This window comes from Onychomys torridus, chromosome 10 (assembly GCF_903995425.1).
Source record: "Onychomys torridus chromosome 10, mOncTor1.1, whole genome shotgun sequence".
Lineage (NCBI taxonomy): Eukaryota > Metazoa > Chordata > Mammalia > Rodentia > Cricetidae > Onychomys > Onychomys torridus.
The window spans coordinates 82,427,983-82,455,897 of record NC_050452.1 but is presented as its reverse complement, the minus strand read 5'-3'; the positions used below and the strand labels follow the sequence as shown (position 1 = coordinate 82,455,897).

General features: G+C 43.0%; 1 protein-coding gene across 1 annotated transcript in view; it reads left to right on the top strand.

Annotated features, from left to right (window-relative positions):
- Fras1 (Fraser extracellular matrix complex subunit 1) overlaps positions 1-27,915 on the top strand; it is a 417,436-nt gene that overhangs the window by 289,091 nt on the left and 100,430 nt on the right. The window contains exons 30-35 of the mRNA XM_036200993.1: positions 6,368-6,521; positions 11,690-11,877; positions 15,811-15,927; positions 22,715-22,829; positions 24,615-24,752; positions 26,856-26,888. Coding sequence (XP_036056886.1) covers positions 6,368-6,521; positions 11,690-11,877; positions 15,811-15,927; positions 22,715-22,829; positions 24,615-24,752; positions 26,856-26,888 — 745 coding nt within the window. The remainder of the gene's footprint in view (positions 1-6,367; positions 6,522-11,689; positions 11,878-15,810; positions 15,928-22,714; positions 22,830-24,614; positions 24,753-26,855; positions 26,889-27,915) is intronic.

Here is a 27,915-nt window from a genome sequence, read left to right as displayed (position 1 = left end):
CAGTAAGAGTCGGCTTTTGTAAACATCAGCCATAGAAAAGATTTTATGTAGTCTTCCATCCATCTTTTCTCTTCCTAAGAGAAAACAGTAAAAACAACCATGATCAAGATGAATGGGATGATTCGTATTTCTTTTTCCAAACAATAAGTAAAAATTAAAAGCCCTACATGTTTCATATTTATAACATGATGAATTTGGAGCTATGAGCAGGGAAACCATCACCACTTCAGAGTCATGCATGGACACCATCACTTCCCAAAGTCTCCTGTGAGTCTCTTTACCTTTACAGCTTATCTTTCTTGTAAGGATTTATCATCAGATCTGCCCTCTTAGCAACACTCAGCAGTCCACACAGCATCAGTAACCTTCGTCTGTACTGTATACCTTTTCAGAACTGACTTGCTTTGTGGAACTGAAGCTTCACACCATGTGACCATTCACCTCCATTTTCTCTGTTTCCTGTCCCCTGTCTAGTCCCATTCTGCTTTCTTTGTGAATCTGTTTTCAATTCCACATGTGAGAACACACAGCTTTTGTCTTCTTCCTGTGTCCAGCTTATTTTTTTTTAGCTGAATGTCCTCTTAATTTCTCCACATTTTCATAATTGCAGGATTCTGTCCTTTTTATAATGACTGAATTTTTATAATGACTGTTTTTCTTTGTGATTTGATGATTAGGGGACCTGGGTGCCTTGATTCTTATTTCCTTGACTTTTCTATATCTACTGCAGATTTAAAATGAAGCTTACATAAAGTTCTGAAGTTGCAATTTTAAGCTGATACATTGTTTTCGATCACATATTGCTCTCCACTCATATGTGTCCTTGACTCCTGATACTTTGCTGTTAGTGTCAGAATTATGGCTTTGTATATTATCAGTTCTACTAATAAATTTCCATAGTTATAATTGTCTTTAATACTTTTGCCTTTTAAAATCTTATTTCAGTCATTCTGAGCAATGAAACTGGTGTGTGTGTGTGTGTGTGTGTGTGTGTGTGTGTGTGTGTGTGTGTGTGTGTACAAAGTATTCTGTAGGGAATAATGGCATAGAAAATACAGGCTATACCTGTTTAGAAGAGACAACAGTTTTTCCTGAATGTTTCCAACCTGCTGTTGGTGGAGTTCATGGATTTAGAACTTGTAGGAACAGTCAACTGTACTGTGCTCTGTAGGTGAGTTTTTACATCGCTAATTAACATCCTTTCATTTCAACTTGAAGAACTCCAGCGTTTTTGGTCATCCAAGTTGTGGTCAACAATACTTGCTTTGGTTTATTCAGAAGGGCTCTCTTTCATTTCTGGATGACAGCATTGTCAGTGAATCAGTCTTGGATTTCAGTTTCATCTTTCATAGCTTTAGATATGAAAGTCCACTCTCCAGGCATACCATATCTGCGCTATGAAACCTAGCAGTCGTCGTGTGGGCTTCCTGCAGAATTCTCTTTTTGTTAACTTTTGAAAACTTGACCATCATGTGAATACTTTTTTCAGGCTCAATTTGCTTTGAGTTCTCTGAATGTCAGTGGTGATTAGGGTGAGCATTTCCCACCTCAGATCGGAACATTTTCTGTCATTATGTATGTACATGAATGAGGGCTTGTTCTTTATACGTCTGCTCTTTATTTATTTATTTTCCTCAGACTGGATGGTTTCAAATGATCTGTTTGCGGCTCACTGATTCTTTTTTCTCTTTCAGTGGGGTTTTCTGTTGATGCTCTCTTGAGTTGTCAATTTCATACATTGTATTTTTAGCTCCAGATTTCTGTTAGGATTTTTGTTTTTGCTTTTTAATGGTTGTTGGCTTTGGTGGACTGGCTGTGGTGGACTTCCACTGTGTGTTACTCTGCTGATTTGGGTTTAGTTTGCTGTCTGTGTCAGCCCGTTCCTTGTGGTTCTTTGAGAGCAGTTTTGCATTTTGTTGTGTAGTTCGTAGACCTCCATTTCTTTAGAGCCAGGCCCTGTAGCTTGAATTTCTCCTTTCAGTGGTATTGTGTTCCTTTGGTTCCCTTCCCTGTGTTCCTTGAAATTGTGCACTGCCGATTGTGTTTGAAGAAGCAGTCACCGTCACTAGGTTGTACTCTTTAGCTTCCTAAGAGAACGGCTTTTGGCACTCTGTTCCAGCTAAAGATTTTAAAGCTCTTTCAAAATGCAGCCTCTGCACATACCCGTTCTATCCCTTTGGATCTCTCTTCTGGGGAAGTTTGAGGATTTTAGGCCTTTCTCAAAACTGCAGCGCCAAGCTTTGTGCCAGAAGCCTCCATTCTCCCTGTGACAGTGCCCTGGAGTGTTCAAGGCTACCTGTTGACTGTGTACTGTCTGTGGATTCTCATGTGCTCTGTCTAGGGGACATAGAGCTTTGGCTGTGAAGGGGGCTGTGTGGAGTGCTGCCAGTGCTTCTTGGCTAGTTGGGGGTGTGTCTTAGTTACTTCTCTGTTGCTGTGATGAGACACCATGACCAGGGCAACTTATAGAGGAAAGAGGGTAAGTCCATACCATTGTGGTAATTGGAATCATAATGGTCCCCTTAATATATTTGAATGCTTAGTCATCAGGGAGTGACACTATTTGAAAGGATTAAAAGGATTAGGAGGTCTGGTCTTCCTGAAGCAAGTGTGTCACTAAGGGGTGGACTTTGAGATTTCAAAAGCCCACGCCAGGTTCAGACCCCCACCCACCCCAACCAATGAATCAGGATATGGGTGTCCATCCAATGCACTTCTCCAACACCATGCCTGCTCCTGCCATGATGATAATGGAGTAAATCTCTGAAACTATAAGCAAGCACCCACGCATGCCTTCTTTTCTAAGTGTAACCCTGGTCATGGTGTCTCTTCACAGCAATAACAGTGACGAAGACAGCCATCAAGGTGGGGAGCATGGCAGGAGGCAGGCAGACACAGCCCTGGAGCAGTAGCCAAGAGCTTACCTCCTTGTCTCCAAACACAAGGCAGAGAGAGCTTCTTGAGAATAGCATGGGCTTTTGAAACCCCAAATCCTGCCGCCTGTCACAGACCTTCTCCAACAAGGCCATACCTTCTAATCCTTCCCAAACAGTTCCGCCAGCTGGGGGCCATTACCACTTGAACAGGGAAGCTGCAGTTAGAATACCTCACAGGGTCCGTGGACAGGAACCTTGGTGAGGTTTATGAGTTGGTTACTGTGGCTTCCCAGTGCTTGTTGAGCCTCAGAGGTTGTTACTGAAAATCCTACTTCCTTTCCTGCCTCTAGACGTCCCAGAATATTTAGCCAGCTCAGGATTTGGCCCTTAGATGCTGTCTCATGAGACACAGGATTCTCATGTTTCCCCTGTGGGAGAAGTTAGAACGTCTCTCTCCAGGCGCTAAGCTGTATCATCCTGAAGGAAGATGATAAGGGGGAAAATGAGTCTTTCCTTCTTTTCTTCAGTTCATCTATTCTTGGAACTTTTGTTTCTGTTTTTGTTTTTGTTTTTGTTGTTTGTTTTTTTGTTTGTTTTCTCTCTCTATCAAGGTGCTGGAACCTCTTGGTTAGAATCCAGGATTCCTGTGAAAGTACTGTCTTTTGTGGGTAGTTGTTAAAATTAGAGTTTCTGTAGGAGCGTAAAGACTAGAACCTTCTATTCTGCAATCTTGTGGTGTCAAAAATTATATGTCTTATTCCTAGTAATTGTTCCTTTCTTCTTAACTGCTGAAAAGAATAATTAAAAATGGAGGCATTATAGTTTTAGAAGAAACATCCAGAACATTGCTATCTATCCTGGGCTGTACTCCTCATGAATTGGCATGCCTACATGTCTTCTAGGCCATTTAAAAAGTGAATATTCAGTCTTATTCAGCAGATCAAGTGAGGGACCTGTAGTGGATAGCCATCCCAGCATTGGCCTGGAAGTTCCAACCCCCATTGAGGCTTCAGTAATGTTCATGCCCACAAGGCGGGGCAGAGGAGGGAGCGGAAGACCGAGGATCAAGAGGAGGTCGCTCTCTTGGTTCTGGGACGCTGGACGCTGGAGGTAGACCGAGCAGAGTTCTCGAGAGAACACCGCCGGACTGCGCTATACCTTTGCCCAGACCCCTTCATTTGTAAGTTACCCCACAAAATAAACCTCCCTTTTAACTATGTGGAGTGGCCTTAATAATTTCACCAATACCAGCCTGGCTAGCTCAGTTGGTAGAGCATGAGACTCTTAATCTCAGGGTCGTGGGTTCATGCCCCACGTTGGATGCCAGACATTGGTGAACAAGAGAGCGACCTCCTCTTGATCCTCGGTCTTCCGCTCCCTCTTCTGCCCCGCCTTGTGGGCGTGATCATTACTGAAGCCTCAATGGGGGTTGGAACTTCCAGGCCAATGCTGGGATGGCTATCCACTACAGGGACCTGAGTTTTGTTTTGTTTTTACTTTACGTCCTAATAGTTTCCCAGGTGCTACTTGAAGAGCACACTGTTCCGAACATTGACTTGTAAGCTGCACTGTCCCCTAAATGGTTACCATCTTCCCAGGAGCCACAGAGAATGGCAATGACAAAGGGTGATGGAGATTGAGACACAGCATAGAGCTGCCCAGGGAATGTGTGCCTTGGAATATGAAAGCTGCACTGCCTGATTAGTCCAATAATGTGGTCATTGGTGCCTAATTATCTCTACAGCCAAAGTCGAAGTTGACTAAGCTGCTTCTATTAGAAAGACACCTAGCAGTTTGAAACCCCAGGCCCAAGTGTATCATGATATCTAAAGCTGTTGCAGTGAGAACCTTTGCTTTCAGAGTTTGGACACATTATATGCAATGTTTTAGGTGTGCTTTTCATGATTCTGTACATAATGTGTTATAACCATTTTTAAAGGGGAAAGTTCTCTGGAATTTTGCCACAGAACATCAACCAAAGTAGGAAGGACCCTGTCCCTGTTCTCTTAGACACCATTTGACTCCATTTTGGGGGTGTGGGTGTGGTGGAAATAGCCTTGGCTGCCTTCTGGGTATAAGCTATACAAGTGTCAAGTAACTGCAGAACAATCACACCTCCCCTTCTGAAAAATCCCCTCCTGAGAGGGTGTTTGCTCTGTTGTTTAGTGGCATATTTGAAAGGAACAGTAATTTCAAAAGACATCCCTTCCAAAATGCCCAACTTAAAAATACTGAGCCCCACAGTTTGCGAAGTACAAAACCAAACTGAGAACAGAACACAGGCAGCCTCACTCATCTTATTCTTGGGAAGATGTCTGTTGGGAGGCTTAGGAAGAGGGTGCACACCCTGTGAATCGGCTGGCAGTGCTTTGTAATGGCCTTGGCTTCAATAAGTACATCAGCTGCCTTCCCTGGGCTGCTGAGCTTGCTTCCGTCAGGATACTCCTCGCTCTCGCTGCCTCACTTCCCATCAGTCCTGAGGCCTGTTGACCCTGCACTTTCATGGACTTTGACTCTTCCTTCCCCTGCAGTCACTCTCTTGCAGGCCTCCACCTTCTTTGCCCCAAGCCTTTGCATGTGTGAGGTATTTTCTGCGATTCCACCTTCATCCAGTGTTAGCCACTGCGGTTTCTTGTCCATCTCCTCCATCTTTCTAACGCAGGCTGGTCGTCTCATTATTGGGCTCATCCCATTGTCTTTCCTAAACATTCCTGTTTCCTTCTCCGGATCTGGAAGTTAGATCGAGACTTCAGCACAGCTGCTGTTGCTATTCCTAGTCTTCCTTAAGATGCTGTCATCTTTGATCCCACTTTTTCAGCTGCCTAAGTTCTACTGGTACCCAGCATTTGGGCATGTTGTTCCATGCACAGCATGTTGTCTCCATCTTTGCCTTTGCTTAATAAGCTAGCCCTCTGTGTAGAATCTGTTGCCTCACTTTTCTTCTTAGAAAAGTTTTTTTATTACTCAAAAGATGAAATGATGTTTTCTTTGGAAAATCTTCCCAAGACCTCCGTTCTCTCTTCCTGACACTCCCTTCTCAAACTTCTTACAGAGTGCCATTGTGAAGCATGTTGTTCTTCCTGTCTCCCACACAAGGTTCCATGCCCTGCTGTTAGAGTATTTCTAGTTATTTCACTCTAATGAAGGAGTGAGTATACGTGCTTAAGGAATCACTTGTAAATAATATGTTGGTGGGTGAGGACTGAAAGGCGGGCAGGAAGACAAATGGAAGAAAGAAATGGAGAGGCTTAGTATCCTGAGTGATAGAAGTCACTTACTGAAGATACATGAGAAGCGAAGACAGACTATGACCACATTTAACTATATATAGACATATGTACATTTCTACACCCAGAGTCCACATGTGGCCCACAGTGAAAGTCTGTGCTGTGGACTGCTCTTGTTAGATGTTCTCTAGCAACCATCTTCCCCTGTGACTCAGGTTTTCTGGGTATGTATGGTCACAGTGCTGTATCTTTCTTTCATTCCAGGATGATGGAGCTCTGCGGCTTGTGACTAACTCCATGGTGTGGGTTCCAGAAGGGGGGATGCTGAAGATCACCAACCGAATCTTGCAGGCTCAAGCTCCAGGTGTCAGAGCTGAGGATATCATCTACAAGATCACACACGACAATCCCAAGTTTGGTAACGTGTTTCTTTGGTGTGGTTTCATTTTGCACTGGGGGGGGGGGGGTAGGACTTGGTGTTACACTGTGCCTTGCAGCATGGCTGCGATTGAGATAATCTGAGCTTTCTCATACTTCATACATCTCATTGAAGGGTGTACAGTGTGATAGCTATCACAATCCCTCAGTAGTCACAAGAGTGTACAGTGTGACAGCTAATCATGACCACTCTGTCCTTCATTTTGCATCTGACATTAGGGTATGGCAGCTTTCTGACAATCGCCTAGCTAACACCTGTTGTGGGACTTTCAATGACCAGGCTCTCAAATGCTACCTTTCTCCTCTCAGACCCATCTTCAGACTCTCTATTTTTCATTTAAGTTTTTTCGCATTTATTTATTTATTGTGTGCATGCAAGAGCACATATGTGACCACGAAAGCACGTATGTGCCCATGCATGCCTACCGTACTGTTAGAGGACAACTTACAGGAGTTTGTTCTTTCTTTCAGTCATGTGTGTCTCAGGGTCAAACTCGAAGTTATCAGACTATCAAGCTCATTAGCAGCCTCCTTCACCCACTGAGCCATGTTACCAGCCCAGGCTCTTTTAAGGGTTAAAAAGAAGTAGCATAGAAATATTCTTCCATATTCACCATTATTGCTTTTCCAAGAAAGATAATACCTGTAATCACCTATGGTGTTCCTGTTGACATCAACTGTAAATGCCGTCTAGCAAGAGTTATATTGAGGTATTGTTCATAAGCGACTCCCCAAGAACAAAGTGAAGCTTCTGAGTGCTGGCAGCAGAAGCAGTCTTGGTGCTTGCACAGAGGCAAGTGGAGGATGATGTGTGTCCGCCGCTGTCACTCACTCTGGAACCTGATGCTCAGTTTTGAGCTAGGATGGCAGCCAGCAAGCCTCCACCCCCACAGTGCTGGGATTACAGGTGTGCTTGAGGCCATGACTCACTTGTTCACATGGGTGCTGGGATCTGAACGTGGGTCTTCATGCCTGGGCCACCTCCCCAGCCCTTGACTAATACTCTTGAAGAGAACTGTTCGTGTATCTGTGGACTACTATTGCTTACTTTGGGTCCGTTTGGTGGTTTCTCATTTGGGATTTAGGGTTTGCTTTTTCTGCGTTTGATATATTGTATTGGAGATACGTAATCTCGCTGTTTTATTGTGGTTCCATCAACTTTAATCACTTGATTAAGGTGACAGTTGCCAAGTCTCTCCTCTGCAGGAATTCTTCTCCTGTCTGTAACTAGTGAATGTCTTGTTGCCAGTGTACGTGAACTGCTGAGTTTGAGCTAGGTGACTTCTAAGTCCTTTTCATCTCTAAATGCCTCTGACTCTTGTGATTTGTTAAATCCGCTAACCTTATTATGATTATTAAAAGCCAGAAATTAAGCCCCCAGATTCCATAGAAACAGCCCAGTATTTCATTAAATATTAAACAGAACAACACTGAATTAAATGGTTTTTAAGCAGATGAAAGTTTGCCATTTCAGCTAAATAAGTGCTTTGCTAGGACCCTTTCCTACCATAACTCTCTTAATTAACTTCTCACAAACCTAATCTCTGTATGTCTGTTTCTCCGTTAATAGTAATCTAATCATGGTACCTTAGAGAACCTTCAAGGATGGAAAGGGTGGTGGGAGCCAGATACCCACAGAACACAAATCTGCTTCCCTCTCTCTGTGCCGGTGAGAAGCACCTGTGGCCCTCACCTCACAGTTCTGGCTGCCATGTGCTCCCAAGACACTTCAGAGCCTTTAATGTGGCATTAAACCTTTTGTGGAGAACTGACATTGGAATGGAACTGAGCACAAATCACTTCTACGGTGTGAGCGTAAAGAGCTTCAACTCAGCCTGGCATGTGCTTACACCTGTAACTCCAGCACTTGAAAGGTTGAAGCAGGAGGGCTGCTTCTAGTTTAAGATCCAGCGTAACTTGGATTACATGGAGTGAGACCAGGACAAAAAGAAAGCCTAAATTTAACCACTTCCAGACCCACCATTATTTTCAAATGTGTCTCAACCAGTTGATTGACATGTGTATCCTTAGTGTCTTTGTAGAGTTGAAAGCAGTCTAGTAGTCTATCAAAGTTCCTTGGGCATCATTTGAGAGAATATCACTTATTCTAAATCACTATAACTCTAAACTTTTTATCATACTATAAGAAAGTATAATAAAAATGGCCCTCAATCCCAACATAATTCATGGAGATTCAAGTGAGACTTTAATTCTAATAACATTAATTTTTCTCTTTTAAAATTATTCATTAAACATAACCTTAAGTATCCAATAAATTCCAGACCAAAGTGACTACTGGTTTTCAAGCATAGAATTTTGCATTGGAAATGTGTCTTCCATTTTTGGTTCTATCATGGTGAAGCCGTGGTTAGGAACTCCACACAATGTTAGCTTTACCCTCTTTATGAGTGTGGTACCAAGCCCTCGAAATTTCCCCTGGTCTTTTCAGGTTAGTGTTACCAAGGTGCCTATCTGCAGTGTGTCCAGTGGTGACCTCTCCATCCTCAATGCACTTGGCCTGTCCTCTGTACTGTGCCCATCAGTAGCAACCATTCGGCCTACACGATGGTCTTTCACTCCATCCTCTATTGTCTTCAGAGCTGTGATTGGCAGCCTGCTTGTCTCCCCACTGTCTGCTTGTCTCTTTGCAAATTGTGTCTCTTACCTTAGTTCAGGTCTCATTCTTAACACTAGATTTTGTACTAATCTAATTGGTACTAATCTAACAGTCTATATAAATGTTAACTATTGTTGTCATTTTTAATAGAATAAACTGTGGCCTCTTTGACAGTATTTTCAATTCTTATAGACCATCTGTATTCTAGTCACACAATTCCATGTTACAAATTTGTGCACATCACTCACCTGCAGAAGTTCTCTCAGTGGCTCCCTGATGCTTATGGTGCTGATCTGCATTAGCAATAGAAACTGCATCTGGATTCTCTGTGGATCCTCTACTATTAAAGACCTACTGTAGTAGATTGTACCTAATAGATACTCAAAGACTACTAAATTTAAATTGTTGGATCCAGTCAGTATCCTACAATACCTGTGAACCTGTGTCATATGGAAGTGATTTTTTTTTTAAGTTGGAAATGTATTTATTTCATTAGGCATTGTTAGGGAAATTCTGCTTGGCTTTTCTGTTATAGAGCAGAGCAGCTAGGAAATCCTCTGTGGGATGTTTTCTGTCCAGCTCCTTTTGTTTCCACTGTGCCAATTTCCTTTCAGAGTATTTCACAACTGTACTGACACTCCTGAACAGGCTTGATCCTGGGCAGCCATGTCTGTTCAAGAGCGTCTTATAATGTGAATTTTCACTCAGAGAGATTCGTGATAGACTTGTTTATTTAGCAGCAGATGAACAATGACACAGAGCTAGTGTGACTCTATTCCCTCACAAGGTTCTATGAACAAGAGTGGGAATGTTTTTCTCCTGTTTCAGTATTTCATTACCATCCAGTGTGTTTGGCTCATCTTTAACTTGAATTTAGTGCATATAAATATTAGAATGGGTGTTTACTTTGAGCTAGAAGATGGATTTCTCTGGAGTAATGAAAATATGTTACCAGTTTTGAGAAAAGCAACGCTCTGTCAGTTATCTATTATGCCTAGTGTATTAAGACTCGGTATCCGCCTACAAAACATTTTAAAAATACATTCCCTGTCCCTGTCTCTGTGTTCTCCCTCCCTGCCCCTTGTTCTCCTTCTCTGTCTTACACACACACACACACACACACACACACTACTGTCTCTCCTACTATCAAAATGGCAGAGTAGCTTTGTTAGATGCAGAACACAGGCTGCTTTCAGAAGGTTATCCATTTTTCTATGTGGTCTTCACTCTAAGGCATATTCTTGTGAAATTTTAATTGTTTCTGTAACACTTCTGTATTTGTGATCTCACCTGAAGATGACTGTAGCTTCAGGTGAGGGATAAGCATTAAAAACAGGTGGGTGGTGTTTGGCTTTAGATTTCCAATAAAATGGACCAAACAGAGGGGAAGAAAATGGGAAGACAAAGACCGACACATGTACAGAAAACAGTAAGGATTGGTCATAGAGTTTCATGGCCAAGAATATGAACTTTCAATTCAAGCCCCTGCTTATCGGCTGACCTCCAGCAGGTCTCAGAACTCCTCCAAGGTAAAGATATTTATCTCTAAGGGAGATGCTGACATCATTCACATGGACATGGAGAGGTGTTGGTGGGAGTAGCCAGACTTCTCTCTAAGTGCCTCTGAAGTTTGTGTCCAACAGGATGAGCATTTTGCTTGGCCAAAATGCTTGAGACCAGAAGGATTTCAAATATGGATTTTTGATAAATATTTAGTATTTGCAAATAAGTGATGAGATATCTTAAAAATGAGACTTAAATCTAAGCACATAATCACTTACACATCATATGTATCTTATATATAATAGAGCCTGAAAGTGACTTTCTGCAGTAACCTTAATGTTCCTAGTATCTGACTATGACCTATTATTATGTGAGATTGCTCCAGTATGGAATTTTCTCCAGTAGTGTTGTGTTAGCACTCAGAAAGGTTGGGCCTTTTTGGATTGTGGGCTTTTAGACTTGGGGTGTTCGATCTAAGTTGTTTTTACGTTACACATGAGCACAGGAGCCTTAGGAGTGTGAGCAAGCTTGGGCATCTGGGAGAAGCAGAGCTGGGTTTGAACTGTGACACCGGGAACAGCTCCTGTATGTCTCCTAGTGCCAACCAGTGTTGTCTCCACTAGACAGAATCGTCTTAGGAATAACTCCCACCAAACCACTCTCTGTTGTGTTTAAAACTGTTGTTTAGAACACGTTTTGAGTTACGCAGAAAGTTCCATATAGAAGTTAATACATTCGCGGCCCAGTATGTGTCTGTTTACAGCACCCACTGCAATCTGAGTCTTGTTATATAATTTCAATAAATACTAGTCAGCAACTTTATACCTGGATTGCCCTTACTTGGCTATTGGAGATTGAGAATTCTGTGTCTGGAGGGAAATTCAGTGATATTTAATAAGTTCTGTAGCATCCTTCCGTTTGCTTTAGATACATAGTTCTTCCATTTGTAAGGAAGGAATGATGGGAAGGAAGAAGATCTCCAGCTTGCTTTTCCCAGAGAGTTAACAGTACGGCCTGTGCTTCTCTAGGGGAGGTGGTCCTCCTGATGAATCTACCTGCAGACAGCCCTGCCAGCCCTGCTGAAGAAGGCCAGCACCTGCCTGATGGAAGGATGGCAACCCCCAGCAGCACCTTCACCCAGCAGGACATTGATGATGGCATCGTGTGGTACCGACACTTAGGAGCCCCAGCCCAGAGTGACTCCTTCCACTTCCAGGTACCTCTATCTACATCCGGACTGTCCTTATTCATAGGCCATGTGGGCCATTTTCTACAATTGCCTGTCTAGGAGAGGAGGGCATGACTAAATAAAGAATTTTGTAAAGTGTGTTTATTTGGGTGAAAAATAATAGGTGCTACTTAGGGATTTGCTGTTATCTTTTATTAAAATTGGTGATAGACTAGCTCATAAGCAGAACTGCAGAAGGATAGGAAAGAATACGAGGTTCAGTCTAGCGATTGTGAATGTAAACAAAGTCATAACAAAAAGTAAACAAGACTGTTAAACCACTTGGTGTAGTTTAGATGTTCTTGAAGGAAATCAAAGCAGTGAACTACTAAGAACTATTGGGGAGACAGCTTTTGAAGACTTAGGTGAAGTGTGCACAAAACTGTATTCCAAAGAAAATGGATGACACATACCATTTATTATTGGGCAGGAAAACATAAAAATAAGTGGACCCAATGTTTGACTCAGGAGTCCAGCAAACCACAAGGAGAGCAAGAAGGGGAGACTGGTGAACTCGAAAGTCTTTGGAATGACAAATAAGAACACAGGCTGATGCTTTGCAAAGAACAGCAGTAACACTAGGCAAAGCCAGGGCAAGGAGGGTTAGAAAGAGAAATTGGACAGAAACCCTAAGGAGGTAGGGACTGTGAGTTTGAGCAGGACACAGAATTTGTAAGGAAGTACACATGTTCCCTGTGGTGCCCAAAGCATGCCCTTCCAGGTATAGGCCCTCCTTTGTCTCTGAATACACTCCTCTTCGAATGCCTGGCATGTGCGTCTTTGTTGCCTGGTTAATTTATATTATATAAATCAGTGCTTTTCCAAAGAGTAGGTTGATGGGAATAAGGGAACTATTAAAATGAGGTTATTCTCAGCTCACTGAATGCCCCCGAGGGAGCAAATGCTCTGTGCCCTCTGCTCGCGTTAACCTCTCAATTTCAGCACCCAGGACGGACGGCGGCAGTCCTCAGAGAATGAGCCGGTATTGAGGCGAAGACCTCAATCAAAAGAAGTCACCTCCACAAACTAGGACCCACAGATCTGCCTTCCCCTCCACAGGGGTCAAGACCACGTGTTGTCACTATGGAGTCTCTCCCGAGAAGGGAGTTCTGAGCACCTGCTCAAAGTGACATCGAGTTGCTTTGCAGTTTGTTACTGAGTGAAAGGAAATACTGAAAAATAAGTTAAAAAGTACCGCTTTGGGGAAGGAGAAAAGAGCCCGTGAAGCAGATGTGCTGGTACACACCTAGACCCCCAGCACATCCTAGGTGCAAAGGTCAGGCATTCAAGGGCATCAGCTACATAACAAGATTGAGGCTAGCCTGAGCTACACGGGGCCCAGCCTCAAACCAAACAAACTCATGTACTTGCTTGCTAGATTCACGATGTACAACTGAACATTATTACTTGGGAAGTCAGTCCTCATAGAATCTTCACACTGCTTACAAAAAAAACCCCGATAGAGCTCCTACTTGAAACAGCTTTCCAAGTATTGGTGATGTTCTTCAAACCTATCCTCAAGGATGACAGAGTATCATTTCAGGACTGCGGGTTTACAGTATAACAAATTAGCCAGACTCTGTCCAGTTTATCCAACCAGTGGTGTGCTAGGTCAGAGAGTGGTAACTACTTCTAGTTAAGAAAGAGATTAATGATGAAGTAATGAGCTTTCCTTTTTAAAAAATTATTTACGAACTCTCTCTGGAAGTACTGGGGGTAAGGGGGAGAGAGAGAAAGAGAGAGAGAGAGGATTTGAACAGGAACAGCATGTTTATTCTAAGTGTGGAGTGACTGAGATGATGTTCTTGTGGACATAAAAGTATTGCGATCTGTTTTTAAATTCTCATTACTTTGTAGGCATACTTCATATTTGATCTGACATGCACAGACACTTTATCCATGTGCTAAATTAAATGGTTAATACCCCTTCCCATTTATCATCTTAGTGTCCCTGGAAGATTTTAAACCAAAAGGACACTGTCATAATGTTGGGTTTTGTTTTTCCCTTCCCTTTTCCCCCTTTAAGCAGGAAATGTAGTGTAATGAGTTGCAGAGATTTAATTTCATTTTAATGCTGATGTGCTGTCATGAGCCATCAGTGCAGCCCGACTGTTACTTTGCATGGATGATGATAGGGTTTATGGAAGGCGGGTGGCATTTTTAATCACCAAACGGTCTAGTGAGAAGGCATGTGCATCCACAGTCATCTTTGGTGTAAGAAAATGTCTGTGTATTCAGATCCTGTTGACACAGTTTCAGTGGCTGTGGTTTGAAAAGGACCAACATTATATTTGGTGGTATTTCACTATCAGCGTATTTCCCAGGAAGCCCTTGATTCACTTGCTCTGTTAATGTGCCGTGCTTCACAATCTGACCAAGGCTGTTTCTTTGCCTTAAAGACAGAAGGAAATAACCCCCCCCCACACACACACACAACTCCTAATTTCTTAATCTAACAAAGTGAGTCATCTTGGCAAGTGGCAAGATTGTGAACCAAACTGGTTCATTTCTTCAGACTTTCAGACATCGCTCTATTTTTAAAAAATTTTAATTTCCTCTATTCGAAGTGGAGTAATTGTTTTGCTTTATGGGGAATGGGAAAATTGCCTTTGAAAAGCAGCTAATAAGATCTGAGCCCACACCAGATGATCAATAAAGTGTAACTATGGTCATTGGTTAATACTTATAGCCAGGTGGTGGTGGCGCACACCTTTAATCCCAGCACTCAAGAGGCAGAGTCAAGTGGATCTCTGTGAGTTTGAGGCCAGCCTGGTCTACAGAGTGAGATCCAGGACAGGCTCCAAAACTACACAGAGAAACTCTGTCTCGAAAAAACAAAAATAAAAAAAAAAAAAATACTTATAGCAATGATGTAAGATTTACAGCTCCTTGAAGACATCTGGATATCCTGAAACTTGCCTGCAGGCGTCTGACATGATCTAGATAGAGGCTGTGAAGATGGTTTTCCTCTTGGATGTCGAATACAGTACCCCACCTTCTGTTGTAAGGAATATACGCTACTTGCATGGACACAAGGCTCAGCGGTTCTTATGACAGGACTCAGGAAACAGTGGAGACCTGGGGACTTAAGGGACAGTTCAGAAGCCCTGAGAGGGAGCTTGAGAAACTGATGCAGAGAGCAGAGGGGGTTTGGGCCTGTTTCTTAACACAAAGTCTCTCTAGTTAGCTCTGGTTGGTCTCCACCTCACCATCCTTACACCTCAGCTTCCCTGGGGCTGGCATTACAGGCTTGTGCTGCTATCCTCAGGACATTTTTCAGCATTTTGAAGCAAGAAAAAAAAAAAAGCTGATTTTGTGACCATCGCCCTAACTATAAATGTTACTAATGTACAACAATGAGGCCAAGGCATATAATTAATTGTCCAGGTGTCTGCATCTATGCTGGGTAAAGATTAAAGGAATCCTTAAAGAGTAAAAAAATAATAAATAAAAAAAGTAAAAAATAAATAAAAAAAAATCATGCTATAGATGCCCAGTAAACACATTCTATAGCCATAAAAAGTATCCATTCTTAATAATGTTTAATGCTATAGCAAAATATCATAGGATTGGTTTAAACAAAGAGAATTTCAGGTACATGTGAGTTTACAGATATCACAGAAAAAGATTAATCTGAAATGCTTCAATGTGTTAGTAATCACTCTTTCTAGGTAGCGAAATTCTATATTTTATTTCTTATTTATACTTTCATAGATTTTAAGAACTGCCTAAATGGTTATTTAGCTTTTTTATAATCAGTAAATGATTGGCAATAAAATACAAAGGATAGAATTAGAATTGTGATGTAGGCGCATATAGAATTCAAAGGCAGATGGTTTGGGGGTAGGGAGACTAAATACATATGAACATGTTCTTCTCAGTAGAAGATAAAAGGCTCACCATGATGATTTTGTTTCTCAGGTGTCTAGTGCCACTGATGCCCAGGCCCATCTGGAAAGTCACACGTTCAACATTGCGATCTTACCTCAGGCGCCTGAGGCACCCAAACTCTCCCCGGGGACGTCTCTCCACATGACCGTGAGTTGAACGGAAGAGCGAATGCTTTCCTCTTGGACAAAGCACTCACTCTTGCAGAAGCAAAGTGAGCCAGCGCCCTGGTGTGGGATGTAGTACACACTTGGCCCAAACCCAGACCCTAAAACCAACTAGAACAGCCCCAAAAGCCATTCCTCACTAGCTTGAAAAGGAGCTTAGAGTTCCCTCAGAAAAAAAGATTATATAGAATCTATCTTGACCACCCACCATTGCTCTTTGACTCCCTTCAGCTACAATGTCCCTCCCTCCCTGAGTCCTTAAAGAAGCTTCGTGTTGTCAGCACTTCCGGGCATGGCTGTTCTGCCCTTTATAGCACCCCTACCTGGAGAAGCTGCCCTTCGACTTGTACAGCTCTACAAGAAGCTGATTTCCTAGTGTCAGAGCTTCCTGGAGTCAGTGCTGAGTCCGGGGAGATAAGTAGCAATTCATTATCCAAATAGAAATTAGAACGAGGAAGGGGGAGAGTGGGGGAGACGGCCAAGGGCCTTCAGAGCACATGGGGGACCCAGAGTGAGAACACTAATGATTGCTGAGAAATCGCAGGTAGTTCAATCACCTGCAGACATGAGGAGAGCAGAGTGGGGATGTGGAGCTCATTACACCCAGTTCCAGAAGGCCTTGTGTGCTCTGTGGAAATGAATGTGGCCCATGGAAAGATCTAGCACTCATTTCCAACCACGGCCCATGGGATGCATGCAGCTGGGAATAGCTTTAGATACAGCCCAAACACAAAATCATAATGAAGGAACTCTAGCCAGCTCAAGCCTGGCAAACATGGCTCTGGCAGGCCTTGCCATTCTCCCCCATTCCCATTGCCTTGCTAAAAACTGTTAGATGACATTCCTAAAGCTGGCCACCAAGGTCTGTTCCACTATTTGTCCACGTTCTCCTCCTGAGGCTGACTTCCAAGGTCCAGCTAGCAAAGAATATTGATTCCAGCAATCAGAAGCCCCCTTTGGCTGCCCTAGTTAACATACCCTATTACAATTACTCACCTCATCCTAACATGGTGTTTCCCCTTTTACCTGTATAAACTGACATTTTCCTATGAGCCACGTCTGTCTCCTCTCTATCCAGAGGAAGTCCTTTGTCTCTCCAGGACAGATACCCCTGCCCCCTCTCCCTGGTTCTCTCCCTTCTCACTCACCCTCTCTCTCCTGTCTTTGTTCCTTATCCCTGCCCTCTGTCCCTCTGGGTAAATAGATCTCCTTTGTGCTGAGAACTTGGTCTTAGGGGATCCTGAGCTGTGACCAATCTCTTTACACATAAAGCATCCTAAACCATTGAGATTTTCTTTGCAGTATTCTAATGATTTGATCACATGATTCTTGAGCATGGGTGTTATAGATGTCAGCATCGTATTGTAGTGGCAAAGGCTGGAGGAAGATGTCGCCTGGATTGGCCGATACAGCTCAGTAAAGACAAGTAGGAAGTACAAAGTACACTGTAACCCTGTGTCTAGGGTAGATGGAATGCCAGACTGCTCCTTCAGACAGAGCTATGAGCATGTAAACCCCTGTCAATTCATTATTATGGGTCCATGTGTTAGCTAGAACCCACATAATTACACTCCAGGGTAGGGCATCAGCCTTGGGCCACAACAAAGAGAACAGCAATAGTTTTAGAAATTATGGGCTGGGGAATGGAAGAGACATAAAGGGTGAAAGTAGAAAGTTTTTAATGAATAGCTGGTATCGGCATTTCTAGCATAAACTGTAATTTAAAGAAATCATAATTCAGCAGCATTATAAAGTCTATAATTCATCATTCTGACTGGAGGAACTTGGATCAGAATTTTCTCTAAACTGTAAAGAAAAATGTGCATACACATTTCTTGCCAAATGCAAAGCACTGTTATTTTGCGTTCAGAAGGGAAAAAAAAAAAAAAATGGGCCAGGAGCCATGGAGGTGGTGCTGTTGGCTTTGCCATGGTCTTTTAAGGAGACTTCATCTTGCTTCAGGTTTAGTCTCTGGATGCACATTAGCAGATTAGGCCTGTCTGCTCGAACCTTGGATCTCTTAAAAGTCAGTTTACCGTAAAATGTTGTTTAGTGTACATTACTGAAAATATAGAGTTGATATTCCTATTGACATTAATTAGGGCTGTTACTGTAGGGCATACTTGTTACATGTGACAGAAGCAGAGGCTCACTTCACTGATTTGGACTCATCTAAACACTTAGGCTTTGCACATACTTGGTAAATTGAAAAGACGTGGTAAATGCAGATGAAATGTTCTTATATATTTCATACAGACATTTCATAGATGTGTTTGGAAGCAGTCTCTACCTCTCATCCCTACAGTTATTCATTCATTAATTCTTCTGAGAGCCCATGATAAGTGCAGAAGAAGACATTGGAGATTCAGTGACCTTAAAACACAGTTTCTAGTTGAAGAATCTTCATATCTAGGAGGAGCCTGGCAGATAAATCAGCAGGGGAATCACCCTGGGATGAGTGCCACAGCAGAGCAACCATTCGGGAGCAAGTAGGAGGGTGCCTTGTGCAGTGAAGCATAGGAGCGTTGAGAGCAGCTGAGCTGTTGAGTATAATTATTTCAAGATCAGAGTTCTTAGGGTCTCAGACTTAAGTATGTATTGGAGACACCTGGAGAGTTATTAAAATACATTGGAGCTCATTCCAAATTTTCCAATTCCGTAAGTCTGGTTGTAACATCAAAAATCTGCATTTCTAGCAAGTCCCAGTGTTTGTTTCCTGCTGCCCAGATCACCACACTTGAAGAACTACTAATCTGAAATCAAAATGGGCAATTCACTCTGGACAACAGGAACAGCAGATACAAAAGGGTGGAGACAAAGCATGAGCCATTTGGGAAACTGCAGGTCATTCTGTTGGCCGGAGCTGAAGTTGCTAGATGTGAAAGCAAGAGGAATGGGCAGTCAGACTGCAGGGGAGCTTAAGGATAAAAGGTGTTTCCATTCTGTCCCAAAAGACTGTTGGAGGCTTTACAGTGGAAAAGCCATGACCAGAATTTTAACAATCAATTTAGGAAGATTATTGTTGCCACAGAGCAACTGGATGGGACCTTTGAGGAAAATAAATAGCCAACCAGGTTACATAGTGAACCCCATGGAGTGAGACTTAGGCTTCTGAGTCAGGGAGAGCCTGTAGAAAGACATTTGCACTTAAAGTGTTCACTGTGGACTTTTTCACAGGAGCCAAGAGATAGAAGTAACCTAAATGTCTATTGATAGATAAACAGATAAAAAAGATAGTGTGTGTGTGTGTGTGTGTGTGTGTGTGTGTGTGTGTGTGTGTGTGTGTGTGTGTACACTCTTATTGTACAACACGATACAGCCATATAATAGTAATCCTGTCATAAGGTCCCTAGCCTCCAGGACATGTGAAGTGAAATAAGCCAAAATAGACCAATAAGATATGGCTCCCTTGTACAGCAATGGAGACTAGTTACATTCTTAGGAAAGGAAAGCAGAGCTGTGGTTTCCAGGGGTGAGAGGGAGGAAGCAATGAAGGTGAAGCTACTCAGTGGATACAGTGTCAGTTTTTTAAGGTGCCAGAATTCTAGGGTTCTTTTGTAGAGCAATGTGCATGATAGCTAGCACAACTCTACACTTAGAAGTGGTGTGGTGGTTAAAAAGCTAAAACACAATTAGTGGCTGAGGGCTGTAGACACGGCCAATGAGAAGACAGGAAGACCATAGCTCTAAGAGTACAGCTGCCCCTTTCCCTGAGGTCAGGAAACGGGGAGGCCTGAGTTTGGGATGAGTCTATAAAAGGTGTCTGGAACATGCAGTAGAGCCAAGGTCACTGTGAGAACCGGACTTCTGTACCACATACCATGGAAAGCCATGGCAGGTGAGGAACAAGATCCAGTATCCTCCTGGCACCCTGGCTGAAACAGCCACTAGTCAAGCTGAGAGCATTGTGAAGCACTGTGAGGACCACTGTGAGGACCAGGAGCGGCTGGCCCTGAGCAGAGCAGCGACATCAGGGAGACGGGGGTTTGGATTCTGGATGTAGTCAGAGGTGAAGTGAGTAAGATGGAAACTATTATTCTTAATCTTTGGCCAGATGTTATAAAAGATGTCTTCTATAATTATTTCCATGAAGTTTAATCTCCCACTTCTTAGTGTGTTTAATTGATGAATATTGAATACTCCAAATAATTAAAATTGACTAGTTTGATATATAACAGCCTCAATATAGCTTTAGAAAATTAAGTCCTCCCATTTTCTACATAATATCCATTTTAATTAGTCAAGACATGGAATCTTTAAATTCCAAAATGGAATGTCTGTTGTCTTGGCTAAAACCTATTTCCCTTGTTGGTACTTCTATATCTGTAACAATTATCTTCTTATCCCTTTATTGTTTAGGGACATCTGAATTTTCAGACGTATTCCATGGCACTTTGAGAATATTTGATTATAGTGGTTTTGACATTGGGAGGTGCCAAGCCATACTTGACAGGGTGTTGGAGCTGTACTTCTTGTGAATGTATCTGTCCCCACGTGGATGGTCTGTAAACATCTTTTATGGGGTATATAGTTTTAATGATTGTCCTTGCTTGTTGTATGTTAGCATAGCAGGGTGGGGGAGACCAGCTGCTGTTGCAAATTCTAATATTTCTTGCTCATTACATTCTAGACCTGTGCAAGGGCCTGAAATATGACTCTTCACTGTAGGAGACTGTCCTAACCTGCAGCTGCTGCCTCGCCCTGGGATAGCTATGTCTTTGGGACAATTACAGAGCAACTGCAGCCCTCAGCGTTTTATGGTTAAAAATAAGAATACCACACCCTCCTATGAGCAGGAGTGAGCCCCACTTAATCCTCTTCTGAATAGGGAAATTCCTTCTGAAAGGAGCAGGGCTTTGAAGACACCAGACAGTGTCAAACTCTAACCTAACCTCAGGGTCCGTCAGTGGCACTTGCAGTGGGCACGCTACTTTGTTCTGTCTTAAAATAGCACCTGTGACCCAGGCCCCAGTCACACTACTGTTCCCTTTACTTCTTGATACACTCTGTTTTTGTGGCGGTTGTCCTCAACCCGCTGTCATGTAGGAGCTGAGAGTGACCCTGCCCTTTGGGCTTCTGAGTGTTCCTGCTGTTAGGAGGTGTGGATATAAGCAGGTAGATGGATAGTGGACACTGCAGGCACACTGTCAGTAAATATTGTTCCCCTTGATCATCAAAAGGTATAAAGGAATGGTGCTATTTAGTTCCTCTGAACAGTACAATAGATACGGACGTAAGAGAGATGATCTTCATATACTATAATAAGCAAATGTTTCTGAATGTAAGGGGCTAGTCACTTTTGGTGTGGGAGCTGGGCTCATCTATTTTTTAAACTTTCTTTTTATTTATTCTTTGTGTCTTTCACATCATGCATCTCGATTCCTTTCATTTCCCATCCCTTCATATCTTCCCTCTGCCCTTGCAACCCACCCCCCCAAAAAAAAATTTTAGAGAAAAAAAGGGAAAATCTCATCACAGGAGCTGCAGTGTGACACAGTGAGTCACACAGTAATCTCTTTTGTCCATGTATATTGACTTGCAAGTGTTCATTGAAAAGAGTCATTGGTCTGGTTCACGGTGTCTGGTTTCTGTTACACTATGGATGCTGGGCCCTCACTGGGACTCCTCTTGGATATCCTGTTGTTGCCCTGTGTCATGGAGATCCTGAAGCTTTGGGTCTGCCATGGACCAGCCCCTTCATGTGTTCCTACAGGTCATGGATAGAATGGGTCAACTTATAACTTGGTTCTGGGCCTGGAAGTAGCAGGGTTGGCCGGCCCTCCAGCTCTCCCCCACCCTCATCACCAGGGTTTCCAGCCTTACCCCAACTAGTTCACCCCTTTCAGCAAGGAGCAAGCAGAGGGGCCATTTCTCTGGTGTTGTGACCCAGGGTTGCTGTCCCATACCTACAGCATCAAGGGCAGCTCTACTGTGTGCCCCAGGTGCAGGGGCCACTTCTCCTGGGTACTGCAGCTGGCAAGGGCCAGGCACAGCTCTCCAGCTCTTATGACCTCAGGACCAGCTCTCCTACCTGCTACATGAGGCAAGGGGTGTCAGGGGGACCTCTTCCCCACCCACACCACCATATGGCTGATGAGGGGCATGGCCAGATCCCCCACGTTCACATTCCCAGGGCATTCACCTGTCCTCCTGCCATTGGGTCAGCTCTGCTATGCTGGCTGCACTCATCTTTAGCCTTGTGAATGCCAAACTTTAGCCAGAATGCCAAACTTTTCCCATTAGCAAGGCTTGGGGCCCAGGAGTTCTCTGAAGAGCCTCATGGGCCAAGACTTCAACCTCTCAGCTTGGTTCTCTAGATGGCATGCCAGAGTCACCTGGAGCTCATGAAGTTAGAGGAGCAAAGATGTGGTGAGCTAGCTGTGGAGAGTAGAATTACCATCCGTGGTGCTTTATTCTCCAAGGTTTTCTACTATGGGCTCCATCTGGGGAAAATAAAATCACCTTGGGACACTCACAACGTGCTCTGACATAAACCTGGGGACTGTGGAGGAGGAAGCAGTCAGAGGTGAGGAAACCTGCTCAGGCCTGGATCACCTAGATCACCTGAAAGGTTTCTGGGCTGGCCACATTCATTGTGTGAGAGACCAGATCCATTGTTTAAACTTGGAGAAGAGCTTGACAAATAAGACTAATTTTAAAAGCCCAGAGCCAGTTTGGTTTTGTTCTCTTGTGAAGATTTGGGTTTGCCTCTGGCTCTTGTTATTATCATACTTATGTCTTTAATTCTTGCTTTCTCCCTTTTTATCCAGGCTCAGGAAAATGGCCTAACTGTCATTCAGCCTCACTCCTTATCCTTCGTGAACTCAGAGAGTCCCAGTGGAAAGATTATATACAATATCACCGTACCTCTGCATCCAAATCAAGGTATGAGATGCAGTGAAGGTGTTTTTGAGTGATGCGCTTGCCTTGTGATTCTGTACCAGTCCTAAAAACTCTGGGCTTTGCTTGCTTCTTTACCCAGTGATACTTGTGGAGGGTTTGTGAAGGAAATGATATTCACACTTCACACTCATGTTATCTGCTTTGGAAGAGATAAGTGCAATGCATGTTGGCTTAGGTTCTGACAGAGCTGACCTACAGACATAATGTCCCCTCCTAGACACTTGCAGAACTTGACATACATGCACATTGCCTTAATGGGGCCCTAAAGAAGTCCAAATAGGCCAATGGACCAAAATGAACAAGTGTTTTGGACTAGAGGCTGTGTCGAAATCCAAAGGTGGCTGTGTCACACATACTTAGTGCCGGTGGATAGATCAGTCTTCTCATAGGAAGAAATAGAAATGGTAACTACAATCAGAGGCCAGATGGGGCCTGCCCTCAGTCCAGCCTCTAGTTATCTTAATACTGGGCTAAACTAAGAAGCCTGTGCCCATGAAAGATTGTAGGAAGACCAGCTCCATAGAGGCATTTCTGCTCTTGTCTCCAGGCAGGAAGCCACTTGCTTTACCACATCCCCAAGAAGAACAAAGAGTGTAATAATGAAATTCCATTGCCCTTTGATAAGAGCTAAGAAAATGAAAAGACATTAAGTTGTATCTAGAGGTTCTCCCCATGGTGTGAGCTTTCAGGCTGGTTTAGGTTGCTTCCTGCAGAATGCACCTGTCTCAGATGAATTAGTTCAACACTGAGACCATGTGCCTCCCTCTAAAGACTAAATAAGACATGAGAGATGAACACAACAGACGTTCCATGCCTGTAAGGTATCTGAATTGCAGCCATGAAGGCATTGATCATAAACTGAGTGGTAGTTATAAGATTGTATCTGTTTTAGAATAGTTTTGTTGCTGGGATCATCACAGAAATGGAGGGGTGTCTGAAATTAACAGGAAGCCTAGAAAAACATTTCTTTGGCACCTCATCAGAAGATCAGTTTGGGCCCCTGTCTTAAGGACCTCTTGACCTTTGTAGTAAAACTAAGTTGGAAGTTTCATAGTGACAGTAGTATGCCATTCACTTATGGAAAAGTGTGTGTACTAAACTACACTGGTGGCAGTGATTTCCACCTTACCATGCATAGTGTGTAGTTTATGTTCCACTGAAGACTCTATTCAGGTCCCCCCCTCGCTCGCTCTCCTTCTCTCTCTCTCTCTCTCTCTCTCTCTCTCTCTCTCTCTCTCTCATATGTATGTGTGTGTATATACATGTATATACATATCCGCCTATGTATCTCTCATCTATCTATCTGTGTGTACATATAATGTATATGTGCTCAGATATGTGCAGATGTGCTTGCATCTTGTGTAGGTATCTTTCTCACTTGCTATCCACCTTATTAGTGGAACAGTTTTTCCCAGTGAACCTGGAAATGACCTCAGCTGGCTGGACAACAAGCCCCAGGGATTTTTCCTGTCTCCCCAACACTGGGATTACTGATGTGTGCTATCATGCACACCCATGGGTGCTGGGGGTTCAAAGTCAGGTCCCCATGCTTGTATTACAAGCGCTTTACTGGCTGAACCATCCCCTGGCTCAAGACTTGTCCGTTTCTTGAGTAAGTTGACAGCAGAGAGCAAGAAGAACAGCTCAGGAGCCTTGGCTCCTGAATGATAGAGAGTCCCACTCATGAGCAAGGGGGATGTGGTGGGCCTGGCCATCCCGTCATCCAAAAGTTGCAGTCTATGCTCACATCAGTCTCTTCCTCCCCAGGTGTCATTGAGCACAGAGACCAGCCTCACTCTCCCATCCGGTATTTCACTCAGGAAGATATTAACCAGGGTAAAATCCTGTATCGCCCTCCAGCTGCAGCCCCCCACCTCCAGGAGATCATGGCCTACTCTTTTGTTGGTAATGCTATTTTCTCTGCCTTGAGGTACTCAAGACATTCTTAATTTTCATGGCTAGTTCTGCTTCTGTTCCCAAAAACTTGTGTACGGTTTGCTGACACTCTTTTCTCCCTATTCAGAGTAACTTGGGGCCTATCAGCCCAGATGTGACATGGGCTCAGGTCTGTCTTCTTTTCATCCCTAATTCATGTCATAGGCGTACTTTCAGCCAACTTTTGTTTAGTGCCTCTGGTTGAGGGGTTGGAGATAGAGTGGGAAGCAAAAAGAGCCATTGAGCCTGCTGTTGGACTGATTAGGGGCCATGTATGGGAATTGCTAGGGAAATATCACAATAATGAATATTTCGTTGTGGACTGAGATGAGATGCTCTGATAAAGGAGGAAGATTCAGTGGTTAACTTAAACACAAGGCTGATCTAGACTGAGGAGTTAAGAGGTGGCTGTCCAGATAGCTACTGGCAAAGTAGTGGCTAACATAGCTAACTGTGCATGTGGGGATGGATGCATAGAGAACATTCCTGGAGGAAGAGAGTATGCCTTCTATGAGACCTTGGGGAAAAGAAAATGTAACATTTTGGGGATTGTAAAAGAGGCTGTGGTATTTTTGTGATGTACAGGGTCTAGCAGAGCAGGCAGGGATGGGTCTGACTGGAGATTGAGGGCAGACTTTACACTCCACAGGAGCTTGGAAAGATTTGGGTGTTTAACCTAAGACCCAGTGGAAGTTTAAAGCTTCAGGGGATGGTTCTCATGAGGACTCTTGCACCACAGTGACAATGAGCAGACTTGAGAAGGACGCCAGGCTAGGAAGCTGGGTCCACTGTGGACTGCAGCACCTCAGGGGAGAATCCATGGAGGCATGGAGAGTGCAGTGATCTTCCAACTTGAGATTTGGGATTTGACAGAAGACAGTTCAATAAGTTTTCTTTTAAAACATTGAGTAGAAAAACAAACCGATGAACTTTTTGTTCATTTATTAAAGCCAGTGCATACCCTTCCTTGAGGCTGCCTGCCATCTCTCCCTCCCTTGACTCTGTAGTTAGCGCAACTAGGAAGTAGTAGTTGGGATTTCCCACCCCAAGGTCTGTGCCTTGGGATGATTGTAAAAATCTTGGTGTCCATATGTTATGATATTTAAAGTGTATATACCACACAAGTTTATAAATAGATATTACTTTTATATCATAAATTTATTCAAACAAAATAGCTGTTGAAACAAGGAAAGTGAATATGGGTTAAATAATTATGGGGTTTCTTTTTGATTATGGTAAGTAAACAAAAACTGATATTTGTCTTTATTTAGTAAAAGTTCAATTGTCCAGACAATGATCAACTCCTCAATTACATTGAAAAATCCCTAAGGGCAGGAAGAGGCCCTTTCTCTGAGGAGCACTCTTGGTATTTAGTAACTGGTTAACTAATAGCCCATGAAAGTATTCCTGGTTATCTAGCCCCTGCTTTACAAGACCTACTTTACAGGAAACTGGGACTATCTTGAGATTAGACAAAAGGAAAACATGTCAGCTGTGGTTAAAGTAATTTCCAAGGCAGCTACACTTGTCTTTGTTCCACCAGTCTCTTTGGAGAGAGTAGACTCATGTCCTGTCAATCTATGGGATAAATGCCACAAGATGAATCTCTCCCAGTTACAGTGTGTAAATCAACATGCTAGACATCACTCAGTTCTACAATGGAATTGACCTACACACTCACACACACACACACACACACACACACACACACACACACACACACACACACACACACACACATGCTGTCAGCATTATATATCACCCACCTCACCAATTTGTAGGATTTCATGTACTAATAAAATAGGTTCTGAATGAATGTATTATAAATCACCCTAACTGCTGTGACACCAAATTATTCCAGTATGAATGTCTTTTTTATACTTAAAATTAATGCTGGCATCATTAAACCCAACATTCCATGAGCAGAGGACCTCCTGATTGCTCCTTAAACCAGATCAATTTTGATTTAAACATCTTTTTCTCCCCGAATCGCTACTCTATAATTTGGGCCATCCCTTATCCCTCTGATCCCAGGATGTTTAGGACACTGATTTTCCTCTCTTGCTTTTTTAGGTCTCCCAGAATCAGTGAAATTTTACTTCACAGGTAAAGACTTTAATCTTGGTTTTATTAGAGACTGGAGTATATCCTTACCTCTCAACCTTTCCTTTACGTTTCCTAGAAGCTACGTGGCTTCTCTTCTAAAGCATGTCTCTTCTAAAATAATTATAAGGTTAATTAACTAGCAATGACTTACTTTCATATTCACAGGAAAGAATACCTAATAAGAATGCCCAAAGTTAATGTTATTTGAGCCCTAGTGGAATTTGTCTGTTTATTGAAAAGAAACAATAGTAGTTATGGTCTTAAAGTTGGGGTCTTGCAAGCTGGAGTTCAGCCTCTCTGGGAAGGTTCCCTAATAACTCTGTACATGAATACTTCATCCATCATGGAGATCATCATCATAATATATGTTCAGATTCCAGGACAGTTGGTATGTGAGCATCCATGTGTTACACCCAGCTGATGTGTAGTAGTTATATGGAGTCTTGAATAACACCATTTATCAGATGCCTTGCCTCTAGAGAAAAAAGCCTTTGGACCCAGAATGTAAACTAAAAATGCTTCTAGACGTTTCTGCGTCCTGGTTTTGCTTCCTACTGCAATAGAGGCTGAGGTAGCACAGGGAAAGGCATTCTTGATCAAGTTAGAATGCAGATGGTTATCTTTTAAACCCGCTCTTTAACTGGGATTAACCATTCTGTCGGAATCACCCATCCTTGGATCCTGTGATATTTCCTATGGGAAGACATCTTGGTGGGATGGAAAAATCTTCCCTCAAACTGCCCTGCATATCTTTTCTCTCTGAGGGGAAAAATCATGCTGCTAATTTCAGTGAGGCACCACAGTTGTATAAACTTACCAGCTCCTCTCAAGTGAGTGACTCTGCAGGTGATACATGCAATCAGTACCCATGAGTGACTTTCTTTTTTCTTTTCCAAATCAATTTACAATAAATGTCATCTTCAGAGTTACCTAGTAGTATTCTAAAGATGGATTTTTCCAGCATTTTCAAGCTAAGGATTGTGTGGGCCACATCCACCACTGGAAAAGGTCAGAGCAGCATTTAATA